The sequence below is a fragment of the Lacerta agilis genome, chromosome 3 (genome assembly GCF_009819535.1).
Source record: "Lacerta agilis isolate rLacAgi1 chromosome 3, rLacAgi1.pri, whole genome shotgun sequence".
NCBI classification, from domain to species: domain Eukaryota; kingdom Metazoa; phylum Chordata; class Lepidosauria; order Squamata; family Lacertidae; genus Lacerta; species Lacerta agilis.
In genome coordinates, this window is record NC_046314.1 from 87203727 (window position 1) to 87216328 (window position 12602).

General features: G+C 43.1%; 1 protein-coding gene across 1 annotated transcript in view; it reads right to left on the reverse strand.

Moving 5' to 3' along the window:
* The window catches only part of LOC117044644 (calpain-13-like), a 76183-nt gene that overhangs the window by 48748 nt on the left and 14833 nt on the right, over positions 1-12602 (reverse strand). The window contains exons 3-4 of the mRNA XM_033145452.1: positions 6147-6222; positions 2722-2840 (exon numbers count right to left, since the gene is read on the reverse strand). Of these exons, the coding sequence (XP_033001343.1) occupies positions 2722-2840; positions 6147-6222 (195 nt within the window). The remainder of the gene's footprint in view (positions 1-2721; positions 2841-6146; positions 6223-12602) is intronic.

Consider the following 12602-nt stretch of genomic DNA (forward strand, 5'->3'; position numbering starts at 1 on the left):
CCAAGCTCTTTGATGTAGGAGGGCTTTTTTTTTCTTCTTTCCTCAGTCAAAAGCTCATGCCAAATAGCTAGTAGCACAAGGCTGCTGGCCTATTGACTATGAAGGCTTAAGGTTGAAACTGCAATGCACCTTTGTTCAAACATCGCAGAAAGCAGTGGGGCTAAAGTGCAAACAAGAAGGTGTCTTTCAAGAGATTGCAGCCATTTTATCTGGATACTGGAAGATTTCCAAGGATCAAGAGTAAAGTTCACAATAAAACAGAAATCCCCCTTTTATTTGGTGATTAATTCAAGCTCTCCTGCTTAGCACAAAGGAAAGGAAAACCATGCTGTGGAGCTGTTAGGATCCCTTGAGCTACACAATTTTGTTTAATTTGTTAATTGCAAAACTTGTCACTACCATTCTTTGTTGTTTTTCAAAAGCACGCCATGTGACCTAGAAAAAAAAGGGTGAACCAATAAAATTACTACAATTCCACAAAACCCCAGAGGAAGAGGGGTTGAGAATTTGATAGGCTAGGCTTCTTTCAGCTCCTGGCCGGGCATAATTAACTACAAGCAAGAACAATGAAACCAAGCTAAGCAATGGCTTTGCCCCTAAGGCAGGGGTGGGGAATTCTTTGGTCTGGTGGGCCAGATCTCCCCCCCCCCAATCCCCAGGTGAGAAGGGCTGGCACAGCAGGGGCATTTCATTGACTTTGCCGCCATGTCTCCACCACATTGAGTTCCCTGCACCTTACCTCTTTCCCTCTCAGTAACTGGCATCTACACTTGGGGTTGGGTAGCCAGGTGAGCAATGCGACCCGGTCTGCACCTCACTGCCACCCGCCAAACATACGCATGAAAATACACCAGGTGCTTTATGACTAATCTCTGTGGATGGGGATGTTAAATCAGTGCTTTCCAATTTCTCAAAGTCCTTTGAAGTACAGTAATATAGAAATGGCAGGCACCAAGACTGAAATAGAAAATAGGCTTTTTTATCTCTTTGTGGGAGGAAATGGTGCATTCTTTACCAAGTTGCATAAAAACTAATTATCAAGCTGTGCTGCGCTAGCAGCGACTTTGAAGAGATAATTTAAGAACATTATGGACAAAGATATTTGATTCAGGGGTATGAGTGTTTGGGTTGGTCTTTGTTTGGTTTAGCTTGATCTTCTTGTCAGAAGAAAAGTAGATGCAGGTGTACCAAGTTCCTGATAAGAGGGTAGTGGGAAATATTTTCAAATACCATAATAAATTCTACTTCTTAATAAGAAGACTGGAATGCTCTTAAATAACGCGTACAAGCTTTTCATGAAGTAATTCCAGAGTCTATTTTAAACCTTTATTGGAGAGAGTAATTCAAAGTCGTGTTGTGCTGAAATCTCTGGTTTCTCAAAAGTTTTTATTTCCACCCAAGAGAGGCTACTATATCTTGGAAGCCACCCAGAGTGACTGGGGCAACCCAGTCAGATGGGCAGGGCACAAACAAAAAAGTTGTTGTGGTTCTGCTTCATTCACAGGGTGTTTTAGAATTTAATAATTATTTTGGTGAGTTCAAGGTGGAATGCACCTTATCATTGTGAGGTAATCAAAGATGGTGCATGTGTGTGCCTTTTAATTTACATTAAACCAGGTGTGAGGAACTTTGGCCCTCCAAAGGTTGCTGAATTACAACTCACACCATCCCTGGCTATTGGTCATGCTGCCTGTGGCTGATGGGAGCTGTAGTTCAGCAACATCTGGAGGGCTAAAAGTTCCCACACCTGCATCAAACATTTCCCAACTGCTCTGCAGCCTCCCTGGCTGCTCAGTCTTCCTGATCTGAAAAGACCACCACCATTACTGGTACATCATGACGTCTTGATTTACCTAGCACAGGGTGCCAGATACCAATTGCCTGAGATCGCTGCACTCACTAATTTTGTTTTTGAAGGAACTCCTTTCCACACTGATTGTAATAAAAGTTACAAGATTTCATGTTAAAGAAATGCAGGAATAATTAACAGCTGTCAGGCACAAGGCAGGCAGACTCCCTGTTTTCCTGTGCTTACTGGAAAGCCCACCAGAAGATTACATGAGGTCCATCTGGGATGGCTGTTGAACGCTGACCACTGGAGAGGTCTTGTTGAATGAAAGAAAAGGGCATTCACTAAAAGGCTCAGCCATCTTGAAAGCAAGGAATTAAAATTCTGCAGCAATTTGTTGTTGCTCTTTCTCTGATAATTTTCTACTGCATTTATCTCTCGCGTTAATTGATGGATAGTGGGAGTGGTAAAAAACAACATTTTTTTTAGTATGGCACGATTGCAAAGCCACATATTAAGGCAAAATGTATACAATAGGTTATCCAGATGAATCAAGCATCAACAGCTCTGCCCTATCCAGAGTGACACTATTACTTACAGTAGCTAGAAAGATTTGTGGCAAATGCATCTAGTCCATAGCTGTGTTGACTGTAAAGAGGGCCAAATGACTTAAAATTCTTAGCATTTTCATTTCCCTAGAGGGAACTGTTAATTAATTATTTTATGTATATTTAACTTTTACATAATTTAATTAAGACATTCCGTATTCTCTCTATATGTTATGTTTTAGCTCTTGCGCCTACATTTTGATTACTGACTGTGGCAAGGATGAAATAAAACACTACTTTTAACCACGAGCAGCTCTAGGTTCTGGAGTTTTATCTGAAAACATAATACAAAATGACACAATGCCAACATACTGTTTTACATACCCGGAAATGAAAAATCCCTGCATAATCGTGTCGGAATCCTTGGTCTCTTGGAATTACGTTTTCCAGGAACCGTGGTTGTAAGGTCAAAGAACCAAGAGCTGCTAGAACCCAACAATCACCTTGGAAAAGATAAGACAGAGGTTGTAATTAATTCCACAATCAATCTACTACACCCTCTCCTAGCAGGCATTGATTTTTCCAAAGTTCATAATTACTTGGTTCAGAACATAAATTGTACAACTTGCAATGGTTGTCTATATTTGTTAACTGAGAGACATTTCCCTCAAATGTTATTCACAGGAGTTCTATTCAGTTCTAATTAGGCCCAGAAGATATCCTAATTTAGTCCATGAGGCTGTTTCCCCCAAGCCATGTCCTCCTGCCCTATGCCTGTTGTCATACATGAAGTCCACCATGGGGCAAGTAAGGACACGGTTCCTTGCCAAAAAGAAGGGTTTGATCAACCAACTGGCAGTGCCTAAAAACTCCTGTGTCCAGGGGCATAGCTAACTGCTCTGGCACCCGGAGTGGTGGGGGTGGGGTGATCCACGCACGGGGGCGGCGTGGTGATCCACCCAGGGGGATGCCACACCGAGCTGCCTGTGGAGTCCACCTGGCAGACGCAAGCCCCACACTGCCGTTTTGGGCAGCACGGGGCCCCGGGTCACCACTTCACTCCCAGGAGAGATGTGTGCCATTTGATCAGCCCCTCAAGGATGACACCCGGGGCAGACCGCACCCCTGCACCCCCTTCCTATACCCCTGCTTGTGTCTTTCCCTGCGTGGCTTGATTTCAAACCACCCAGGTTTGCATCCTGCATCCTGCATGTTTAAATAGGGTTTAAAACTGATTAAACATACAGTGATGGGGAAAGAAGCACATCCCCATCTCTTCCTATGCACAAAAGGGCCAGACATGTACAGTAAGGGAACTAGCACAGACAGGCTGCAGATCACCACCTGATGATTCACAGGTTTATTTTTCATTCCCTTCTGGACAATCCTTTTTAATCACTAGCTCCCTCACTGACATTTCTGTCTGAGCACCCCAGCAATGTGTCAAAGTGAACTCTCTGTCTTCTTATCCAGACATTCCCTCTCTGCCACACTTTTCTGTCACTGTTGAAAAATCCTATTATCCCCCCTACCTTCACCGAGCACAACCATGGGGCCATCTTTGGCTACTCTTTTTCATTTTCTTCCCACCTCCAGGCTGCTGTTAAATCCTTCCACTCACTCCTTCATTTGCAGCCTGTACAAAATTTGCCTTTTCTTTTCGGAACCGGCTGCTAAAAACCTTTTGCATATCCAGGTCATATCTCATGTAGACTTTCTCCATTTCCCGCTCTCTAGTTTCTCTCCTCCATCTGTTGCAATAATTTTCTCTTCCATCACGGTGACCTAATGACCCCTTACTTTCGGTCTCTGCACTGACTCAGTCAGCATCACTTTGCAGGGCACAGGCTCACCTGTTTCCTCTTAAGGCAACTGCATTAACTTTATCTGTTCCCTCATCCCAACTTACTTCTCTCCTCTCAACCTCTGCTCTTCACAAGCCTGTTATAATTAGAGCGGAGCTGAAATTTCTCAGCAGGCTTTTTATTTCTCCGAGACCATTTCAGATATTTTTCTTTTTCTCATCCCTGTCTCTGGAAAATGGTCACTTTGCAGTATTTTCTCTGAATAGTCTCTACCATTGTTTTCGTGGTGGTGTTGGCTGCCATTTTTCTCCCACAATGCCCCAGAGCTATACAAGGACTGGGTCATGCGCAGGATGCAAAACAACCTCACAGACAACAAACAAACAAACAAACAAACGAAAACGGAAAGGGGGGGAGTTATGCTTTGACCACTTCTCATAGTGAGCACCACCCCGGGAGGAACTGTTGGAGAATTTCTCATTTCCATGAAAAAAATAAGAGAAATGGTTCTCCCCACAGATAAGGTAGACATAGGCTATCTCAAGACACAGATATCCCCTTCACAGAATTGGAGGTGGAAGCTGAGTGGTCACCAAGTCCTAGGGGCAGCTAAGTCTCAGTTGGCCACCAGGCCCCAGAGTACCAACCTGAGGAACAAGGATACCTCAGGAGTAAAGAGATGCTCCTGAGCTAGCAACTTTTCATGAACAGACTAAGTCCTCAGCCAACACAGATGGACTGTAGTTATGCTGTGGCCTTCAGTGCCAGGCACAAAATACAGGGATAATGTTTTTGAATCAGCTTCCTGACTTGTGCATCTAGCTACTGGAAATCCCTGTGTTTTGACTTTGTACTGTCTTTGATCTTGCTTCTCATGCCGCCCCTGGATTTGAGTATTGGATTGCCATCAGACTGCGATTCCCAATCTGTCTATTTCTCAGCTGCTCTGCCTGCACATCGCCCGCAGCAAGACCATGTCCTCCTTGAGCTACTCACCACTCTCACATCCCACAGCTCAGGGTAGGTGACCCAGAGGAAACCCACCCTGGACTACTGACGGCTTCCCCCGTACAATTCTTCTATCTGAGATCAACCTAAAGCATAGTTAGCCACAGGACCCCCAGCACAAGCTGCCAACCAAGTTTACTCCTTGATTAATGCAGAGAAGAGGGAGGAAATCCACAAGCAATAGCCGGTTTGCTTAATTGGGGAGGGGGGGAATCCTATTTGGTCCTCAGGTGACCAGCAAACCTACACTAAGACTGAAGATAGTAGTAGGTAGCTATCCCCAAAATACAAAGATGCCCGAATGGGGGCAGCATGGGCTTATGTAGTCCCTTAGGCCTCATCCTCTGACCACCTGTGGTGCAATGTGCAGATACTCCTCCCGTTGACATGGCCTATGTTATGTATGCAGTGGTCTATGCTCTCCTGAGCTTGAATCTGGACTAAGATCCTGAGCCCTGTGTTTTGATTTGATACATGATATCCAATCACGTAGCATTGTCAGGGTTTGGGCTACTGGCATTGGCTCTTAAACTCTAGGCTACGACTCGCAGCTTGGGGGCTTAGACAGTCAATCACATTGAGAGTGGAAGTGGCCCAGGCTTTCAGAAATACATATAAGCATTTGCCCTTGTTTGATGGTTTTGTTCTGTTATCCATTGTCTAAATAAAGTCTATTGCTGTTGTCATTGTGTCTTTCCTCATAGAGGCCCAGGTACACTTCACCCCATCTCCATTTGAAAGTGTCTTGAAAACCCACCTCAACCAGTGGCTGGGCAGACACACTTCTGATTGGCATGCAAAGACTGGAAGGGCAACTCTGAACCCTCTAGCTTGTTCAGTGTACATTCCATGTCACCGGAACAGGGCTATAGTAAGAAGTACTTGTTCAAGAACAATTAAATATAATGCAGAAAACAATTAATGCTTTCTATAGCATTGCAATAAAATAAGTAGGCCTGCAAACTCCCAAGTACCAACATAGAATTTGGATCTTACCTATAGGCCCTTGAAGAATATCAAATCTGCTCACAGAATCCACAATCAAAAGCGGGCTCTGGTATGAGAGGATCTCCTTTAAAAGAGAATAACACACATTTCTGTTACTTAATAGAATGCTGATTAATAGCTGCTAATTACGTTCATTTCTTTATACCGTTTGATGAACTTCACTTGACACCTCCTTCCTTGTACTCATGTTACTCTGTATGTCTGCTCCCCTATAACTCCAGTTGAATGCAATTGAACTGGCTCCCATGTAAATGGAATTAGAATTGCAGCCTTGGTTTCTAGTAGGTGCATTTAGATCTGCAACCTTCAGTAGGAATGTGGCAGCTCCTATGCATGGCCTGAACTTGCTTTGCTCAAATGAAAAATCTTAAACATTTTCACCCTGTCTGCAAATATCTTTTCCCGGGTGGCTAACTTAGGATCAAAGCCAATGTACATGTGGACAAATGCTTCCACTTTTCACCATAATGTGCTAAAAGGGAGCACGTGCTCTTCCCTTCTATAAAAATATACCATTGCAGATTGAGGAAGAGCTCACTCATTGCTCCTATGGAAAGTGAGCACAGATATGAATGAATCGGTCCATTTCAGTTTCTCTTGGTTTCTCATTTTTCCAGTCTTAAATTCAGTTCTCCACATTTCTGCAGAATTTTGCATTTTTTAAAATAACAGCATCAAATTCTCTTGAATATTATATTAAAGAAAATTTGATAGCGTTTTACTGCAGATTTTTCCAATATACACTTTGGATGCAGTTTTGACGAATATACATGTTTTTACTAATGACTTTCCCCAATGACGCTTTTTTGCATGTTATACACGGTGCTTTTTTCCATCCAGAACTCGCTGGAACTCAGTTCCTTCACCTCTCAGGTGGGCTCCATTGCCATTTTAAGAGAATGAGGGAGGTGTTCACGGTGAGTTCACGGTGAGCTCTGGTTGTACACATTTTATGCACATTTTCTTGCAGACTTTTCCCAACCCACTTTGAATGAAACCCTGGAGAGCAGCAGTTCCTTTATGGCCAGGAAACTCCAGAGAGGAATGTGTTGTTGGTTTTTTTTAGAAAGTTCTCTTCCTCTGATGTAACCTGTAGGAGATTGAATTTAATCAGAATCTTGTTCTTTTTCCTTTTAATTTAGATGTGTCATTTTCTCTGAGGAAGGTTCAAAACACATCAGGAAATTTGGGAACCAACTCCTTAATGCATTTTTCTTGCACACATTGATTTTGCTGTCTCCTTCACAGGTTTGACTGATAACTTGTCGCTCTTTTCATTTTCATACTGTATACACAAGCTGATGTTGAAATATGGCTTTAAAGCTTCGAAGACATTTAGATGCATACATGGTCCAATTGTCTGCAAAGACTGATTTGAGACCAAACACCCTACAGAGGTGTCAGTGAGCTGCATATTCCAGGTGTTTTGTGACTGGCTTCCTTTTGGCTATAGTCTTTTCTCCAACAACATGTACAGTCCAATTTAGGAGAAGGATGCTGCAACTGAGAATCAGAAAAGCCTAAGTTCTGTTTTAAGGTCATTTCATTATATCAGAAAATGGAGGGCTTTGCATGCCTCTTAACAACTCAGTTTATTAGAACTGAAAGAGACTTCTGGGGTTATCATCTAGCCCTGTTCTCTAAGGCAGGAAATTCTTTATGTACAGCAGCCATGGCAAATGTCAATCTGCTAAAAAAAAAAGCAAACAAACCTCATCCGCAACCCCTCACCCTCAGGGAAAAATATTTTAATGCCTTACCACTGGGCTATGGTCCTTCCTAGAAGGGGAATAATTGCCACAGGTAGCACAGCCATATGCACCAGCCTAGTGTTACAGGGCAGAAAACTCCACTTGGGCAAAATCTATTTTGTTCTTTAGATATAATAATAATAATAATAATAATAATAATAATAATAATAATAGAATTGTAGCGTTGGAAGGGAACCAAAGAGTCATCTTGTCCAACCCCCTGCAATGCAAGAATCACAGCTTAAGAATCCTTGGCAGATGGCCACCCAACTTCTGTTTAAAAACCTCCAATGAAGGACTGCCGACAACCATCTGAGGTTCTTTCCACTGTTGAACACCTCTTACTATCAGAAGAGGTTCTTCCTAATGGTTAGTCAGAATCTCCTTTCTTGTAACTTGAATCCATTGGTTTGGGGCCTACCCCCCAGAGCAGCAGAAAACAGCCATGCTTCATCTTCCATATGACAGCCTTGGTTTCCAGAACCTTGATCATCTTGGTTACCCTCCTCTGCACCCATTCCAGCTTGTCAATATCCTTCTTCTTTTACTGCTATTCCATTTCTTTGCTGCCTTTCTTCCCTCTTGGAATCCATACCTCCCAGGTGATCACCCCATCATAGAGACCTTGGGCATAAACTTCAGCAAGGTGGTGACCTCTTATGCCTTCAGTCCATGCCCTGGGATATCAGTGCTTACATTTGAGAACATTGTGCAAGGAATCTGAAGACTGGACTAATAATAACTACTCTGCGTGATTCACAGCTCTTTGGCACCCAAAGTTGCTATTTTTCAACACCACTGGAAGCTGCTTTTCCTCTTGACAGTGTTGGCAAGAAGACTGGATGTGTTTTTATGGAGGTCGCTGGGGATTTGAACCCTAAGGCCCTCCCTCACTCAGTATTACTGAAAAAAGTCCATTTGTTTGCTTGTATTCAATCAGCTTAATGAAATGGAAACAACATTTCCTGCCTGTGACTGCTTAATAAGAGAAGTGTCACTGCCTAGTCAACTGATTGAATTAGATGTAGATTTCGGCAGTAATTGATGTGTGCCAAGGAGAAGCGACATTAGTTACCATTTGCACGAGTTCCGCATCTGTAGCATAAGACCTTTAGGAAAGGGCATGACTCATTGCACTGGAGCCGATTTTCCTTTCCTAAGGCATAATCCAGAGAAGGAAGAAACTTCTCCCTTAGGTTGATTGTCAGAAAATCTCTTGTGATTTTGTTAACCTTTCCCTACAATATGCAGCACAGCAAACTTGACTGAACCAACTGGAGCATGATTGTTAAATCTCTTTGTTTTGTCTGGTATGGTGCATGTTCCTGTTCTTTTGTTTTTTAGACATCTGGGTGGTCTCTGCTACATTGTTAAGGATGGTGCATCAGGGACAGGGAATGTGTCATCGTTCGTTTATTGCTGCATCATCCCTGGCTTGTTGGATATAGGTCCAACAACATCTGGGGAGCCACAGGCTCACCCCCTTAATGTATATGGTGCATGTTTTTGTGCAAGATCTTAGACTCCAGATCCGTAGAGACCTTGTTATGTACTGAGCTGAATAGGATCCAAACTGCAGCAGTCTGATTGGTCCTAGAACAATAGGATTGAGATTGCAGCAGTCTGACTGGTCCCAGAACAATAGGATTGAGATTGCAGCAGTCTGACTGGTCCCAGAACAATAGGATTGAGATTGCAGCAGTCTGATTGGTCTGCAGGAGCCACCCAATCCAGCTCCAGGTGGAAGTGAATCCACACTCTGATTGGCATACAGGAGTATCCCGGAATTAGCCAATCACGTGGGGCCCATTGTGTAAATAGTGTATATAAAGCAAACGTTTTGGGGGAACTGCATTCCTCACTACGATGAGCTGAATAAAGAGCATGAAATTCACACTCGACTCTGAGTATCTTTCACTGGCGAGTATCTTTCAGACCTACAGACTATGCTCTTGCTTCCTTTCATTTGAGAACCTAACTAAAAGGCATTACCAAAAGATTGCTTGAGTTCGCCTTGCTTGTGAGCTCTTCTGGCACAAATGGATTGGATGAGCTTCAGGCAGAGTTTCTGGTTGATCAGAATGAAAGCTGCTCCTGTACTTTTAACAGTGATTTAATTTACAGAAACATTGGCGAAACTTTCCATGGCATAAATTTCAGTATTATCATCTGCTAACATCAGAAGATCAAGCTGTTATTTAACAGTGCAGGAGTAGGAGCCAGTAGAAAGCTGGCAACCCCTATCTCTCCTAGCCCTATATTCCCAAACCATACTGCAGAAGAGGCTAACCTGTAGTCCTGTACATGTTGTTAGACTCCGGTTCCCATTATCCAGAGTCAGCATGGCCAATGGTTAGGGTGGGATCAGGGGAGTTGTTGTCCAACAACATCTGGAGGACCACAGGTTCCACATCCCTGCCATGAAGACTGACCAGAAGCTCAGAGTGTCATGGAAGCTAAATAGGTGTGAAAATGCTCATCATCACCTGGCTAGGATTGCTCTGAGAGCCTCAGAAAATCCATTCTAAAAAAGAAAGAGTGGGATTTAAGTAAATTCAGCAACAATGCATTCAGTAATTTGCATCAAGTGGCAAAAGGCATGGATGTCAGGTTCAAGAAGGGTGTCAAAGATGAGACAGTTTTGTGCTCCAACCCTGTTCCCCTTCAGGGACTCTCGTTATCAAATTGGCTCACTTTACAAGTCAAAACAAGTTGTTTCTAGCTGTCAGCACTGCCTGGCATCTGCAAATCAAGCTGTGTTCTCTCTGCTTTATGCATTACCACCAGCTATAAAGATCCCAGACTCCGAACGTAATTGGCAATTCTCTTGTTGATGCCTGAGATAAAATTGAAGCCCGCTTCACTCCTCAGCTGCTATATTGGAACTGGAATGGTGACAGCAGGGGGGAAAAGTTATCTGTCACTTAAATAACCAGATACTGCATGACTCAGAGGATGCAAAACAAGCAGAGACATCTTGGATTGAGGTGCAATTTTTCTTTACTGTCAGTTTGCTAAACCAACCATTAACGACTGGCAAAATTAGGGGGGGGTGAGAAAAGATATAGCCATAGGGCAAAAGTGTTAGTCTCACAAAAGTGGGCTCATTAAATTGCTTATTGGGGCTTGCAATTAAAATTAATTTCAAGATATTGCTAATTTGTATAGATTTACATACATAGCCTTTGAAATGTGACATAGTCCCTTGACTGTTACTAAACTTCAAAAAACAAGCATACCCCACACTCATAGTCAAAGCAAAACAAAACAAAAAATTATTCCAGTAGCACCTTAGAGACCTAAGTTTGTTCTTGGTATGAGCTTTCGTGTGCATGCACACTTCTTAGAAAGCTCATACCAAGAACAAACTTAATTGGTCTCTAAGGTGCTACTGGAATATTTTTTTTTATTATTATTTTTTATTTGACTATGGCAGACCAACACGGCTACCTACCAGGTACCTGTAACCCACACTCATAGTTACACTATAAAACAAAGGGGAAATGACTCTTACATCCTTAAAAAAAAAACCCACCTACCCCCCCTGCCCCCAGTAGCACACATTTCAGTGATGTCAACAACTTGGATAAAGGAGAGGAAGGAGAAGGTATTCCATGTCTAAGCAGTGTTGTGTAGTGGTTAGAGCAGTGGATTAGGACCCGGACCCTTGTGGCTAGGGCACAAATCCCCACTCATCCATGAAGTTTGATAGTAATCTACCGCACAATGTTGTCTGAGGATAAAGCCTTTACATGCATACAGAGGAAGGACCATAGCTCAGCAGTACAGTGGTATCTCTGTTTATGAACTTGATTCATTCCGGAGGTCCATTCTTAACCTGAAACTGTTCTTAACCTGAGGCACGCTTTTACTAATGGTGCCTCTCGCTGCCACCGCACTGCCAGTGTGCGACTTCTGCTTGCAAAGTTTGCTACCCGGAACACCTACTTCCGGGTTAGCAGAGCTCGTTACTTGAAGCGTTCATAAGGAGGACGGTACATAACCGAGGTTCCACTGTATTTAGCATTTTCCCTTCCCCCCTCATCTTCTGTGACAGGTGCAGAGATATGGTGGCAAGGGGTCTTCCTCTCTTTCCCTCTTCCCTCTCCTCCTTCTTATTCTCTCCTCTGAGGAACACTGGGGAACCTGAGGAGGAGGAGGAGGAGGAGGAAATACCCCTTTCTGACTCAGAATTAATGAAAGCCCCTTTTTAGCATTCTTTCAGTGTATGATGATATGACCTCAAATTTCCATTTGAAAATTGGAACAGGGTCTATCATGTCCATGAATATAGATCTGTCTGCATGATCAGAACTCTATGATGGCCACCAACGTAGAGGATTAGACAAATTCATGGAAGGCAACCCTTATGGCCAAGTTCTACTTCTACTGCTGGAAGCAGTGTTCTTCTGAATATCAGCTACTGGGAACCACGGGAGAGATTGCTGTTGCTTTCAGAGCCTGCTTATGGACTTCCCAAAGGCATCTGGTGAGAACAGGATGATGGACTAGACTGACCACTGGCCTGATCCGATAGGCTCTTACATTCTAATGTGCATACTGTTGTGTGCACATAGGTACTGTTCTAACTTTCAAATGAACTTGAAAGTTCATTTCTGGACATATACAATCTTCTTTTTCCACTCCACTTTTTAAAAGAATGCTTGGCAAGGGCTAATCACACCAGAACTTG